Raw genomic sequence first — 15,598 nt, forward strand, 5'->3', positions numbered from 1 at the left:
CCAAGGAATGTAAGAGATAAACAGAACACACTCCCGAGAGGAAAAGAACAGACACTCACCACAAGCAACAACAATGTGGATCAACGCAACCTCTCTCTAATGTCTTCCCAAAGCTCTTAAAAACATGCCATCTTACTGATTCTTAAGTGAAATACAGACATAAGATTTTAAAGATACAGTTGCTTGCTAACTATATGTTATTTCCACCTGGAGGCTGTAGCATCCCGAGCTGCAGTGTTAGGAGAGTCTAACAATGAATAAATATACACTGCAAGAGATTTTTTAACAAACAACCGTGTTCTATTTGTAACTATCATGCTATAAAGTGCACACCAGTGCTATTATTACATCCTTGTCAGGCACATGCATACAAGACTTTGTGCAAGTAGAAGTGGGCTTGCAATTCTGGAAACTCCCGTTGGGGCTTGACTTTTTTCAAAAATACTGATGGGATATTGACTGGTAGTTGTTCAACTGAAAGTCTTGTATGCATGTGCCTGACAAGGATGTAATAATAGCACACGATGCATTTTATAGCATGATAGTTACAAAGAGAACGCGGTGGTTTGTAAAATTCTCTTGCAATGTATTTTATTTGTTGTTCGACCCACCTGGAGGCTGGAAACCCTAGACCCAGTCCTACCGCCCTGTCCGAAGGGCTTTGCTTTCTGATTTGATTGTCTTTTCCATTTTGTAATCCGCTTTTGAGTCTCCGTGAGACACTCAGGTTGATACACAAAGGTAAATAAATCAACCTGTACTGTGGCACACTTGTGTCCTCCTAGCACAGGGGGTTTCTAGTGCAGAACGGGAGCCAGGCAGAGGGGGGATTTTCACTTTCGTTTCTCTGTTTTTGCCTTCTAATAATGCTCTCCTGCCGCTAGCCCTACATCGGTCTAGCCTTTTCTCTAAAACCACAGGATTTCCGGGAAATACTGGGTAGGGGGGGTGGGGGAGAAGGGTGTTCTGCAAACACAACTCTTGACTCTGGAGGAACAGGACGGGTTCTTTTCACATCCTCAGCAGATCTCTCTGTGGCTGGACTTGGTCCGATGGGAAGAGACGTAGACTATCAGCCTTGCCCCATATCTCCAAGGCCAGGGGGCAAAATGAAGAAGCTTTTCTTTGTTGGTTTTCCTGTGGCCACCCTTGTCTTTTTTGTCCTCTTTCTCGTTTTCATGGGGCTGTACCTGGGGCAAACATTTTCGGAACCAGCCAAGCAGCTGCGGGAATGCCAGTCGCAGATGGAGAACCAGTCTGCCCAGATGCAAACCCAAAACGCATCCCTCAGGCGGCGCGTGGAGGAGACGCAGGAGGCAGCAAAGAAGGAGGCTGGAATCTTGAGCTACCAAATGGAGGCCATGAACAAGAACCTGACAGAGACCCAGAAGAACTGGCATTCTTGCCAGGAACAGCTGGTACGGTATTTGAATTCTCTCATAGAGTTGCCAGGTAGGGACGTATGGGTAGGGTGGATGGAGGAGTACGGTTGCCAGCTCCAGGTAGGGAAATCCCTGGAGATTTGGGGGGTGTAGCCTGGAGAGGGCGGGGACCTCGGTGGGGTACAGTGCCACAGAGTCCACCCTCCAAAACATCCATTTTCTCCAGGGGGGAACTGGTCTCTGTAAGTCTGGAGAGGAGCTGTAAGTCCTGGAGATTCCCAGTCTGGCATCCCGAATTCTGTTGTCGTTTTTGTTCAATTACATTCGTGTCTGTTTCGCGTCATCCAGTTGCAACCGATTTATGGCAGCCCCAGCAAGGGCTTTCCTAGGCAAGCGCGAGGCAGAGGTGGTTTGCCACGGCCTTCCTCTGCAGAGCCTTCCTTGGTGGTCTCCGTCCCATCCCAGTAGCGACTCTGCTTAGCTTTCAAGATCTGACAAGGTTGGGTTATACCATGCCGCCATTCCTCCCTTTTAATTACTTTTAACTGCTGGGTGGTGGTGGTTGTTGAATACACACGCAACATCTTCTTCGTGAGACCCAAATGAGGAGATCCAAATAGCCGTTATAAGGGTGATAGACACCAAATTTTGTCTCCCGCCAAAACACTTTCTAAAAGTCAGGGGTACTGTCAATCCTTGGGGGTGGGTAGCGGCAGCGCCATTTTAGTATTTTGCTTTCCGTATATTTAATCGGGTCCTTTCCCTCTCAGAATCCAAAGCTCCTTACAGGGCTATTGCCTGAAACACTTTGTAACGGCGCAGTTGCCAGGCTAGGAAACAGGGTTACCAGCCGCCAGGTGGGGCCTGGAGATCTCCCGTTTTTACAACCGATCTCCAGCTGACAGAGATCAGCTCCCCTGGAGAAAATGGCTGCTTTGGAGGGTGGGCTCTCTGGCATTGGACCATGCCGAGGCCCCTCCCCTCCCCAAACCCCACCCTCTCCTGGATCCGCCCCCAAAGTCTCCAGGTATTTTCCAACCCAGACCTGGCAACCCTACTAGGAAAAGGAGAATGCTTCACATTGGAGGGGTTTTAAAATTCCTCACCCACCTTGATGTTTTTATATAGATTGCATATAAATACACTCCAGGGCAGGGACCCCCAACATTTTTGAGCCAGCGGGTATCTTTGGAAATCCAACACAGGGTGGAAGGCGCAACCACAAAATGGCTGCTGGAGGCGGTGGAACCGGCCACAAAATGTCAGAGAGCGAGGTTATGCATAACTCTGATTGTAGGTCTTTAGCAATTGAGACACCGGCTCTGCTTAACTGGATGCCTTTTAGAACGAACGTATTGTTTAAAAAATATTTCACGTACACAAGTATACATATTGAGCTAGCGAAGAAAAGACTCGTCTGGGCAGGATATGTTAGATCTCCCGTGGCCAATCAGAAGCTCCGATTGCCCCACCTGACCCTCCCCCACGCACTTTCTAAAAACACTTGGTGGGCACCAAGAGAGGGGTTGGTGGGCAACATGGTTCCCCTGGATCCCTTCTATAGGGTGCCTCCAGAACACAGATGGTTTTATGAAACCGACAGGAAAAAGCAGAAAATGAAGACGGTTGACAAAAATATGACGAAATCGAGGGCGAGAATAAATAGCAGCCCTCAGTGTACGTTCCTGAGAGAACAAACTTCATTTCATGCTAGGGTTCGACTCAATATCTGGGGACTTTGGGGGGGGGGGACAGGAGACTTTGGGGGTGGAGCCAAGAGCAAGGATGTGGCATCACTTATGTGATGTCACTAGGGTTGCCAGGTGAGGCCAACAAGCCCAAAGGGAGTTCTGGCTGCCACAATTAAAGGGACTGCATTCCTTTTAAATGCTTTCCCTCCATTGGAAATAATGGAGGACGGGGGCACCTTCTTTTGGGGCTCATAGAATCGGACGCCCTGGTCCAATCTTTTTGAAACTTGGAGAGGTTGTTTTTCCCCCCCTAGGAGAGGCACCGCCAGCTATGCTCAAAATTTGGTGCCCCAACCTCAAAAAACAGCCCCCTCAGAGCCCTAGATACCCGTGGATCAATTATCCATTATACCCTATGGGGAACAGTCTCCATAGTGCTGTGGTGGCGAACCTATGGCACGGGTGCCAGAGGTGGCACTCAGAGCCCTCTCTGTGGGCACGCGTGCCATCGCCCCAGCCAGGCCCAGACCATCATTAAAGTGTTAAATTCTCTGCTAAATAATTTTAAGTAAATGAAAGCATTTGGGATTGCTTTCCGTACTTTGTTTGGATCATCTTAAGTTAATGTATGAGTTGTTTTTTCTAAAGTAAAACCTCCGTATTCAGGTTTAATTGCCATGTTGGCACTTTGCGATAAATAAGTGGGTTTTGGGTCGCGGTTTGGGCACTCGGTCTCTAAAAGGTTCACCATCACTGCCATAGGGCATAATGGAGTGGCCAGCGGCCATCCCCCCCCTCACTTTCTTTCTTTTCTTTTTTTAAGCCCCCGGAGGGGATTTTTTATTGATTTTTTATATCTACAAAAAACTACAACAGAAAAGAAGGGAGGGGGGATACTACATATACAGGAGGAAGTAAAGTACCCACTACTATCTAAAAACCCAAGAAAAGAGATCCTCCAACTAGCTTTGATACATCAAATCTTCTCATTGTTGATCCTTTTATAAACTGAGTCAAACATTAAAACCTTTTATCCTTAGAGTTTACATTTAACTGTCTGGTAACAGTACCCCCAATCATCCCCAGAAACCAAAGTTCTCAAAGGCAAAATTCAGAGTCCTTCAACCTTTACTTCTTCTTTTCCTTTCTCCTCCGCAACTTGTAGGGACTTTTTGGGGCGCTCCCCCCCTCACTTTCTGACAGCCCTGAAGTGGGGGGAGGGGCTCCAAACCAGGGGATCCCCTGCCCCCAACTGGGGATTGGTAACCCTACTGCATGCTAGAGGGGGGAGAGTTAGGTGGAGCTGACTTGGGCTCCCCCCCAAGATGCCATGCTGCTAGCCCCAGCTATGGGAGTATGCATTACTGGGGTCTGGATGGGGAAGGTGGTAGTGGACTCACAGGCCAAGAGTGCTGGACCCTTGCCCCTGCCCACCTGTCAGGGTGCAGGGTGCCCCTTGGGATGGGGGGGTCGCCCCTTGGTGTGTGTCCCGAGCAACTGCAGACCTGTAAGGGGTCTGCCATGGGGTGTGTTCGTCACACAAGGCCGTTTGCTCTCCCCCTGCGGTTGCTAAATGCCCTCTCTGCGCATCTCCCGCCACCAACGTGCGACTAGTTGCATTCTAAGTGTTACGCAGATCGGATATGAGAGAGTTCACATAGAAATTAAACAAAAATGGGGCTAACGGACAGCCCTGTCTAACACCCCTCCTCAGCTGAATAGGTTTGGATAGTCTACCGTCTGAGGAATATTTTACCTGAAGAGTGTTATTGCTATGGAGGTTTATTAGCAAATGGAGAAGCCTTTTGTCTATGGTGGTAGAATTCAATTTTGACCATAATGTCACACGGTCAATGGAATCAAAAGCTGCCTTCATATCAACGAAGGCAGCAAAAAGGGTTCCTTTTTGATGTTGTGTGTATTTAAATATTAAATAGTCCAACACCAGACAGTGATCTAGGGTCCTTATAGACAGAGTTCCACGCTGGTGGTCTTTCTCAGCTGAACTGTAGGAGACCTTGGCCGACATCAGCCAATTAGGTCCTGCTCAGTGGTGCCAATCTCCAGGTGAGGCCTGGAGCTCTCCTGAAAGGACAGCTGATCTCCAAACAACAGGGGTTTGGTTGCCTTGAAGGAAGTGGCCGTTTCAAAGGGGGGGACTCTGTCCTGATTGGGATAGGCCAGATCTCGGAAGAGAAGCAGGGTCAACTCCGGCAAGTACTCGGATGGGAGATCTCCAAGGAATACCAGCAGTCGGGAGGCGGGGGCAGGCTTCATTCAGCCGCCTCTCTGAATATCCTCCAGGCCCCCAGTAGGGGTCAGTCACCAGAGGTCGCCATGACTTACAGGTGCACACACACACTCACGCGCGTGCACACAGACACACACATAACCCCCCCCCAAAAAAAATACCAAAAAAGAAAAGAAAGAAACATAGGATGGACTCTATGTTATACAATGGAGTCTAGGAGGAACAGAAGTCCTAGAGTGACATTACATCCCAACGGAGGTCCCTCCCTTCCCGACTCTGCCCTCTCCAGGTGCCACCAGGAATTTCTTGAGAGTTGATAGACCCAGCAGCCAGGGGTGTGCCAGGCTCCTGGGTTGTGCGTGTGACTGGCTATGCTTGTTGCCAGGATCCTGAGATATGCCAAGTCTTATGGGCAGGACCATGGCTAGGGAGGCACTCTGCCTTTCCTGTTGAATGGCCACCTAGGGGCTGTGCCATGTTTCTGGCCCGTTTAACCTTACATAGGGTGGCCAGCTCCAGGTTGGGAAATACCTACGGGGAGGGCGGGATAAAAATATAAATAATAAATAAATAAATAAATAAATTTTGTGGGTGGAGCCTGAGGAGGGCAGGGCTTGGGGAGGGACTTCAGTGGGGTATAATGCCATATAAGGTAAAGGTTCCCTTGCTCGAAACCCAGTCGAATCCGACTCTAGGGTTGCGGTGCTCATCTCCGTTTCAAAGCCGAAGAGCCAGCGCTGTCCGAAGACGTTTCCGTGGTCATGTGGCCGGCATGACTAAACATCAAGGCGCATGGAACGCTGTTACCTTCCCACCGAAGCGGTACCTATTTATCTACTTGCAATTTCTTGCTTTCGAACTGCTAGGTTGGCAGGAGCTGGAACTAGAGACGGGAGCTCACTCCATCATGCGGCACACTCGGGTCTCGAACTGCTGAACTACTGACCTTCCACAGCCTGCAGTTCAGCGTCTTAACCACTTGAGCCACCGCAGCTCCATAATGCCATAGTGGGGTATAATTCCAAGGCCTCTGTTGCCTGGAGTTCAGTTGTAATCTGAGGAGATCTCCAGACACCTAGCTCATGATAGTGGCATTTTGAGAGTTTGAGAAATGTATGTCTTAAATTGTAACTCTGCCTTCGAGCTTTTGACTTTGTATTAAATACTTTTGGAGTTGGTTACAAGAAAACCTTGATAACTGAGACCGATTCCGCAAAAGCAGTTGTTCCGCCCTCGGTCTGCCGTTTCCCCCAGTTGTACTGGTCAATTTCCCACTATTTGCTGCGTGGCCACCCACACACACACCCTGATTTCCCCCGCGTCTTCTTGATTCTTATTTTTTAGGATCAAGAAGACGCAGGGGAAATGGGGGGGGGGGCGGTGCGGGTTTAACACTTGGAATTCACTGCCACAGGAAGTGGTGGCGGCTACAAGCATGGACGGCTTCAAAAGGGAATTAGATAAGCATATGGAGCAGAGGTCCATCAGTGGCTATTAGCCACAAGGTATAGATAGGGACTCTGGGGCAAGTGATGCTCTGTCATCTTGGTGCTTGGGGGGGTCAACAGTGGGAGGGCTTCTAATGTCCTGGCCCCACTGCTGGACCTCCTGATGGCACTGGTATTTCTGGCCACTGTGTGACACAGAGTGTTGGACTGGATGGGCCTTTGGCCTGATCCAACATTGGCGTCTCTTATGTTCTTATGTTACAACCGGGGGGAACAGACCGAGGGCGGAACAACTGCTTTTGCAGAATTGGTCTGAATATTTATTAAGAATATACACTTATTTGGTATTTCAAAATATTCATTTAAAAGCATCTATATTAGACTTGTTAATTCCATTCACAGTGTTTATTTGGTTTTGATAAGTGGCACACTGTGTTTTTCCCCTTGTTTTGTCTACCATCTGGAGGCTGGCGATGCTGACTTTATGCCAGTTTCAGCTGGGTTGCCGTGTTGGTCTGAAGCAAGAGAACAAAGTTTGAGTCCAGTGGCCCATTTAAGATCATCAAGGTTTTAGTCTGGGTGGGTTATCAGCTTTCATGTGCACGCACACTTCTTCAGATACATTGAAACAGAAGTCACCAACCATTACATATAGGTAGCGGGTGAGGAGGGTGTTGCCAGGAAGGGCCAATTAGAGCTAAAACTGGATTGAGGCAATTGGTAAAATCTGTGAATAGCAGCAAATATAGCTAAGATTGTATTGAGGCAATTAAGGCAATTGGTGAGACCTGTGGATAGCAGCAGATTAGCATACCGCATAATAAAAGTTTGCAAACAGATGCGAGAACTGAATGACATTAGCCTGTGTCGCGAGGTAAGAAACCGATATCTCTGTTAAGCCCTGGGGGTTCCATTGTCCTGAGTGCTATAACTATAATGTATTTGAAGAAGTGTGCCCGCACACGAAAGCTTGTACCCAGAATAAAACTTTGTTGGTCTTAAAGGTGCCACTGGACTCATTCTTTATGCCAGCTGTGACGGATGTTCTCAGGCTGGAGTGGCTTCGGGAGCTAACTCCCGCCACACCCCCGGGAATGTTCCTTTCTGTGCCAGCATGATGGGTGCATTGGCATATCTCAAGCAGTTGGCCATGGTGGGGGGTTACTGGTGCCCAGCTGCTGCAGCACTGCACCAGTGTAACTTTGGAATATTTATATTTGATTTATACCCTGCCCTCCCCACCAGAGCAGGCTCAGGGCGGCTTACATAAAATTTTACAACAGATAAAACAGAACTAATATAAATATGAATATAAAACCCATCATAAAGTGCTAGTAAGTAGTTTGTAGAACAGTGGTGGGGCCTTAGTCGCAATCAGTTACAATAAGGAGTACAGTCAGCATTTGATGTTAGGGCTGACATCTCAGAATATGTCTGTGTGGTACCCAGTCGGCTCCCTGCACGTTCTCTCCACCCTCCAGGACTGCGCTGCTGTTATATACCCAGGAATGAAACCCACAACAAAAGTCATCCAAGATTTTGATGCACTGTAAAGACGGCTGGATCAGTGGTGTTGTGTTTTATTAGGGGGTGGGCTGGCTTTTTGGAAGGGAAATGTAACTTCTTTCCCATAAACTATCCCGAGCGCTATAAGGACCGAGCACGAGTTTTGTTTTGTTTTTAAATCAATGCATACAAATAAATAAACCCAGCAAGGAAAGAACGTGTCCAGTGTTCCCTCTAAGCTGAGTTAGTGTGAGCTAGCTCACCGTTTTTTAGCCTCCGGCTCACACTTTTTTGTATTTGCCCAGGAAAGATGTGGCTCCAGAGCAAACTAATTTATGCAGTCGCTGGCTCACAGCTTTAATGCCAGCAGCTCACAAAGGAGAATCTTTGTTCACGGGACTCCACAGCTTAGAGGGAACATTGAACGTGTTCCAATCTCATCTTTGTTCAACAGGCGTTCTGCTCCTTTCCTGAGCATTTCCTGTTGCAAAGTTGGCTGAAGAACTGGATTCCTTTCTATTCAGCTTGGGGGGGGGGGATCTTTGTTCTTCCTGTTAGAAAGGCTGTTGGTTCTTACCAATAAAGAACTTCTGGAGACAGACCTTTTCAATGAAGCAGAATAATCTTTTATTGAATACACTTCTTGCAAGAGTGGGTGCACAGCTCAAAAGAACTGAACACACCCAATGGATATAATCCTAGCCTTAATATACATTTCTGACCCGACGTAAGGAAAATAAGAAACACCCTCTTTTAATTATTTTTATTTACTTCTCCTGCCTACACTCCAAATAAGGTAATCTCCTCATGGAACACCACAAGCCCATTCTTTAGCAATTGTGGTTACTTCTTGTAGATACTTTTTCCTGTCTATAGGGTCCCAAAATCACAGAACTTCCTATGCCTAGCCTTGTCTTCTTTCGAAATGCTTGTTTGTCCGAGGCAACTTCTCCTTTCTGCTAGGTTAGCTACAACTAAATAAAAATACAACATTACTTAGGTGAGATTACACACAATGAATTCCTTTATGCTAACTATCTACCTAAGATTTACTGGCACAATAGGCAGAAGTACTATCAATAGTTCCACTGAAAAACCAGATACTTTTCAGGTTGTTATTGATTTCTGGTGTAGTGACCCTACTCTTTTTGTAACTTCTGCTTTTCCTCAGCCAGTTTCAATCTTGTAGGCAGTCTACCTTCAGGGCTATTTTTGGAGCCCATTCCTCAGCAATTGAGGTTACTTCTTGTAGACACTTTTTCCTGTCAATAGGGTCCCAAAACCACAGAACTTTCTATTCCTAGCCTTGTCTTCTTTAGAAATTCTTGTTTGTCCAAGGCAACTTCTCCTTTCTGCTAGGTTAGCTAAAACTAAAGAAAAATACAATATTACTTAGGTGAGATTACACACAATGAATTCCTTTACGCTAACTATCTACCTTTAAGATTTACTGGCACAATAGGCAAAAGTATTGTCAATAGTTCCACCGAAAAACCAGGTTATTGATTTCTGGTGTAGAAGTTAGTGTTTTTGTAACTTCTGCTTTTCCTCAGCCAGGTTCAATCTTGTAGGCGGTCTACCTTTATATTCGTCTGATTTCAGTTCCCTTATCCAGCAGGTTGTTTTTCTTAGCATTTTAATCCTAATAAGCAATCTTTATTCAGCATTAAGCGATAGATTTTTATTTCAATAGAGCAAGATGTTTCTTTTTAAGCTTTTCTTGTCAAAAATCCCTTTGGCCCATTTCTCACATTCCTTTGGGCCTTGACCTATGGGCTGGGTTTGGACTTACCGGATGAACCCCGGTCACATTGCTGATGAGGGCAAGGCTCAAATGTGTTAAAGAATCAAGTGAAATAAAACCATCCGGTAGCTCCTACGTAGTGCAATCCTCAACAGAGTTACACCCTGCTAAGCCTGTTGGCTTCAATGGACTTAGAAGGACTTAGAACTGAAGGGTATTGTTCTGTTTAGGATGGCAACAGCAGCATGAGGGCTCTTTTTGTAGCAGGAACTCCTTTGCATATTAGGCAACACACACCCCTAATGTAGCCAGTCCTCCAAGAGCTTACAGAGCTCTTCTTACAGAGCTCTTCTTCTTGTAAGCTCTTGGAGGATTGGCTACAAGGGGTGCCAAATATGCAAAGGAGTTCCTGCTACAAAAAGAGCCCTGGGGTCCCCAACCTTCTTGAGCCAGTGGGCAGTGCTGGAGTTCTGACACCGCATGGTGGGCGTGGCCACAAAATGTCTGTCCAAAATGGCTGCCACAGGAGGCGGAGCCAGCCACAAAATGTCTGCTGCAGCTTAGCTTCAGTCACGCAGTGAGGATCCTTGTACTGCGGTGAGAACTGCTGCCAAAACAACATCTAAAGAAAAATCTGCACAGCCCATCAAGTCTCCAGTAGCTGATTTTGCTGGGCAGGAGTCCCAACCCGGCCAGTGTTCCCTCTAAGCTGAGTCAGTGTGAGCTAGTTCACAGTTGTTTTACCCTCCGGCTCACACATTTCCCTCTTAGCTCAGGAAGGAGGGCTCCAGAGCGAACGGATTCATGCAGTAGCCCGATCGCTCGCTCACAACTTTAATGCCATGTAGCTCAGAAAGTGGACATTGGACTCAACAGCAAAGAAGAAGAAGAGGAGGAGATTGGATTTATACCCTGCCCTTCCCTACCCAAAGGTGTCTCAGAGCGGCTTACAAATTCCTTTCCCTTCCCCCTCCCCACAACGGACACCCTGGGAGGTAGGTGGGGCTGAGAGAGCTCTGACAGAAGCGGCTCTTTTTCAAGAACAGCTCTGACAGAACTATGGCTTGCCCAAGGTCATCCAGCAGGTGCAAGTGGAGGAGTGGGGAATCAAACCCAGTTTTCCCAGATTAGAGTCCGCGCACTTAACCACTACACCAAACTTGGAGGGAGCATTGCACCCGGCCCCACCCACTTTCTAAGAAATACTTGGTGGTCATCAGGAAAGGTGCCGGCAGGTACCAGGGCATCATGGGCATCACGTTGGGGACGCCTGTTCACCCAACCCATCATGCGTTCCCATGCACCGGGGGGGGCAACAATGCGCCGCACCATTTCTACACTGGCATTTCCCTCTATTGTCTTTAGAGCCGTTGTTTTATTTTTGGAGTTAACAGATTGGTTAGCAGTGAAACTTTCTGTGATGAACCGATACAGGCGGCAGGTCACCGCCCTAACTGTTTCGTTTTCTCCCTGTCCGGCTAGAGCATCTTGAAAGACAACTTCACATCCTTGGTGGCCGAAGAGAGCTTGCAGACAGGTGAGGGAGCTCCCAGGATTTTTCACCTCCAAAGAAGCTTCCCTGATATGAGGGTTCTTCTAACTTCCCTGCTCTGATTTCCGGAGTGGATCTGACCCATTACGACGCCAGCATTGGTTCTGGTTTTTGCTAAGGTTGCCAACTCTGGGTTGGGAAATTCCTGGAGATTTTGTGGGTGGAGCCTGGGCAGAGGAGGGCCTCAGTGGGGGATAATGCCCTAGAACCCGCCCTCTAAGGCAGCTGTTTTCCCCAGGGAAACTGATCTCTGTCGTCTGGAGACCTGTTGTAATTCCAGGGGCTCTCCAGGATCCCCCTGGAGGTTGGCAACCCTAGCTCAAAAGGACAGTTCTGCATGGGGATTTTGCTGCACATTCGCTTCCTTCTGTTCGCTCACGTTTCTTCTTCTCCAGCTCCGCGGCATTCGCTGACCCATGCGTGAAACGCTGCAATAAAACAAGGGCCCTACGCTCTTCTTCAAGCAATGCTAAAAAGTCATCGACACCAGATGGGTCGGCCGTGAGCTTAGACAGCTTTAAAGAGGGAGCAGACCAAATCGTGGAGGAGGAGAAGCCTATCGATGGATCTTGGCCAGGACGGCTAAATAGAACTTCCAGGTTCAGGGGCAGTGTATCTCTGACTACCAGCTGCAACGGTCAGCGGCTTCCAGGGCTTCCATTTCACCACCATGGGAAAGCAGGACGCTGAATTAGATAGACCAACTGGTCTGATCCAGCAGGTACCTTGAACACATCGAGCTGTCTTGCACCAGATCGGACCACTGGCCCACCAAGGTCAGTGTTGTCTAATCAGACTGGCTGTGGCTGTCCGGGGGCTCAGGTAAAAGGTCTTTCCCATCGCCTACTACCTGGTGGTTTCGGGTGGAGATGGCAGGGATTGAACCTGGGACCTTCTGTATGCCAAGCAGAGGGCCTACCACGGAACCTCAGCCTCTCCTCTCCTGATGCCCTTCTTTATGACTGAGCTGAGATCCTGTTTGTTCAGTGCTTCATCCACATGCAAGGGAAGCTGCATGTCTGCCACCCAGGAACAGCTAGGGTTTCCAGGTCCCCCTTGACCATTGACGGGAGATGGAGGGATAGGGTTTCCAGGTGGAGCCTGGGGAGGACAGGGACCTCAGCAAGGTGCAGTGCCCCAGAGCCCGCCCTCCAAAGCATCCATTTCCTGCAGGGGAACTGATCTCTGTTGTCTGGAGAGGAGCTGTAATTCCAGGGGATCCCCAGGTCCCACCTGGAGGCTGGCATCCCTAGGAACAGCCCAGACCAAAAGAAGGGTTGTGCAGCATTTTTGGCAGCATTTCATCAGTGTGCGTTGGCCCTATGGAAGAGGAAATAGGGTTGCCGGCTCTGAATTGGGAAATATTGAGAGCTTGGGAGGGGGGCGGGATCTGGGGAGGACAGGGTTTGGAGAGGAGAGGGACCTCAGCAAGCTATAATGCCACGGAGTCCACCCTCCAAAGCAGCCGCTTTCTCTATAGTCTGGTGGTCAGTTTGGAACACCTGGAGATCTCCAGGTCCCCAGCTGGAAGTTGGCAACCTAAGAGGAAGACACCGAGGGATTCTGTAGCGTGCTCAGCAGCCTCTTAGTTCTGGAATTGATTCTAGAAACTCTCGGAGTCAAACCGGAATTAAGGAGGAGCGAAGTATAAAAAGGTAAAGGTTCCCTTACTCGAAAGCCAGTCGAGTCCGACTCTAGGGTTGTGGTGCTCATCTCCGTTTCAAAGCCGAAGAGCCAGCGCTGTCCGAAGACGTTTCCGTGGTCATGTGGCCGGCATGACTAAACACCAAGGCGCACGGAACGCTGTTACCTTCCCACTGAAGTGGTACCTATTTATCTACTTGCAATTTCTTGCTTTCGAACTGCTAGGTTGGCAGGAGCTGGAACTAGAGATGGGAGCTCACTCGGTCATGCGGCACCCGGGTCTCGAACTGCTGAACTACCAACCTTCCATAGCCTGCAGTTCAGCATCTTAACCACTTGAGCCACCGCAGCTCCATCGAGCGAAGTATAGGGGATAGCAAACCTGTGAAGCAGTAACATCTTGTCTACAAGGGGAAATTAACCAGAGACAAGTTCTGCCTGGTGGCAGTTGAGGGAGGAGCTCCGGGTAGAGTCTGCTGGAGCCCCTGACTCAGTGAGCATTTGTATTTCTCCAGCAAGACATTCCAAATTCCGCAGAAAACAATGCTAAATTGCAAAGCCCGGAAAGAAGGCCAAATTGACGATATCTTGCATAAATCACGCCACCACTTCAAGCTTGTGGAACTCCGTCTCCCAGCAGGTGATGTTGGCACAATTTAAGGTAGTCCACTGGCCAGTTTTCTGGTCATCCACTTTCCTACAGGATGTCTGGTTTTCCCCAGTTCTGGTCTATTGCCAGATAAGGCTTTTTTCATATAATGAAATAGGCTACTTTTTTAACTGCTTAGTGTCTTTTTTTGGCAGAGGAGTTAGCCCTATTAGTCTGTTGCTGCAAAATAGTAAAAAGCCCAGTAGCCCCTTTAAGACTAACAAACTTTATTGTAGCATAAGCTTTAGAGAAACACAGCTCTCTTCGTCAGAAAGCTTATGCTACAGTTTTCCGGCAAAGGAACTTGGCTGCGCTGCACCCTTAAGCACTTCGTGGTGTTGGGCAAAAAGGAAACCAAACTTTCCTCTATGTCAAAACATCTGCGGATGTGCCTGTTGTACCACAGCCTGGTGTTGGGCTTGCAGACAATTTTCACTTTCCTTTTCCGCCCAGGCTTTTCTGTGCCTCAGAGGCACCTTCTCTAAACACTGTGGCTGTCTTGGACTGCCTTTCTCGCTTCCCTTTCCCTCCCGATTGAGACAGAGAGCAAGAGGGGTGCACCACCGATGAATTAACATTGTCTATTGGCCTCGCCCATTAACCTCGCTGAGCCTGATAGGGTTACCAGCTCCACCCTGGCCACCGTCGGGGGATGGGGGAATTGGGTTGTCAGATCCAGGTTGGGAAACCAATGGCGATTGGGGGGGGGTGGAGCCTGGGGAGGGCAGGGGCCTCAGTGGGGCCCAGTGCCACAGAGCCCACTCTTCAAAGCATCCATTTTCTCCAGGGGAACTAGGGTTGCCAAGTGCCATCTTTACCCCCAGCAGGGGACTTTGGGGGGTGTTCCCGGAAGGGAAGGGGCATCCCCAAAGTGATGGTGTCACGTTGGGGATGTCCCCCCGTTGGGGATGTGTCCCCCCCCCCGCCTGCCCGCTCGCTCTTCCAGCACGCTGGCTCCCTGCAGTTAAAAGGGCCCCTTTAACTGCAGGGAGTCGGCGTTTCCCCGCGCACCTGACCTCCGCGGTGATCGGGCGTGCGGAAATGCCAGCTCCCTGCAGTTAAAGGAGCCCTTTTAAGTGCAGGGAGCCAGTGTTTCCGCGCGCCCGATCTCAGTGGAGATTGGGCACATGGCCCGCAGCCACCCCTCTCCCTCCTTTCTCTCAAGAGAGAAGGGAGAGGGGTGGTGGTGGGGCTTGGGGGCAGGGCTTACCCTGGCGGCCTGCTGGCCAGCGGTGGGTAGAAGCCCCCAAAAAGCAGGAGAGACCTACCAAACCACGGGGTTTGGCAACCCTAAGGGGAACTGATCTCTGTAGACTGGATCTCTCTCTCTCTCTCTCTCTCTCTCTCTGCCTTCAAGTCACAGCTGACTCATGGCACCCCCCCTAGGGTTTTCAAGGCAAGAGAAGTTCAGAGGCGGTTTGCCGTTGCCTCCCTCTGTCCCAACCCTGGACCTCCTTGGTCCTCTCCCATCCATATACTAACCAAGGCCGATCTTGCTCAGCCTCTTGAGATCTGATGAGATGAGGCTAGCTTTGGCTGTGATCACACGCTCCAGTAGATCCGACATAGGCACGAATGCCTGACGGACCTAAAGGGAGCGATCAGACAGCAACATCTGGGAACCGTCCCGCAGTCGTTGGCAACCTGTGCTGCTCTGCCGCAGAAGCAGAGTTAAAAGACACCGGGGAAATTCCAATAGTAAACAGGTTCCGATGGGCCACGGACGGACTA

At 49.1% G+C, this 15,598-nt stretch overlaps 1 protein-coding gene across 1 annotated transcript in view; it reads left to right on the plus strand.

The window, feature by feature from the left end:
- The first annotated feature begins 995 nt into the window (after positions 1-995).
- The window catches only part of LOC107123477, a 19,058-nt gene continuing 4,455 nt past the window's right edge, over positions 996-15,598 (plus strand). The window contains exons 1-2 of the mRNA XM_015426733.1: positions 996-1,418; positions 11,505-11,559. Of these exons, the coding sequence (XP_015282219.1) occupies positions 1,053-1,418; positions 11,505-11,559 (421 nt within the window). The 5' untranslated portion in view covers positions 996-1,052. The remainder of the gene's footprint in view (positions 1,419-11,504; positions 11,560-15,598) is intronic.

The sequence above is a fragment of the Gekko japonicus genome, unplaced genomic scaffold, assembly GCF_001447785.1.
Source record: "Gekko japonicus isolate JY-2015 unplaced genomic scaffold, Gekko_japonicus_V1.1 scaffold3464, whole genome shotgun sequence".
NCBI classification, from domain to species: domain Eukaryota; kingdom Metazoa; phylum Chordata; class Lepidosauria; order Squamata; family Gekkonidae; genus Gekko; species Gekko japonicus.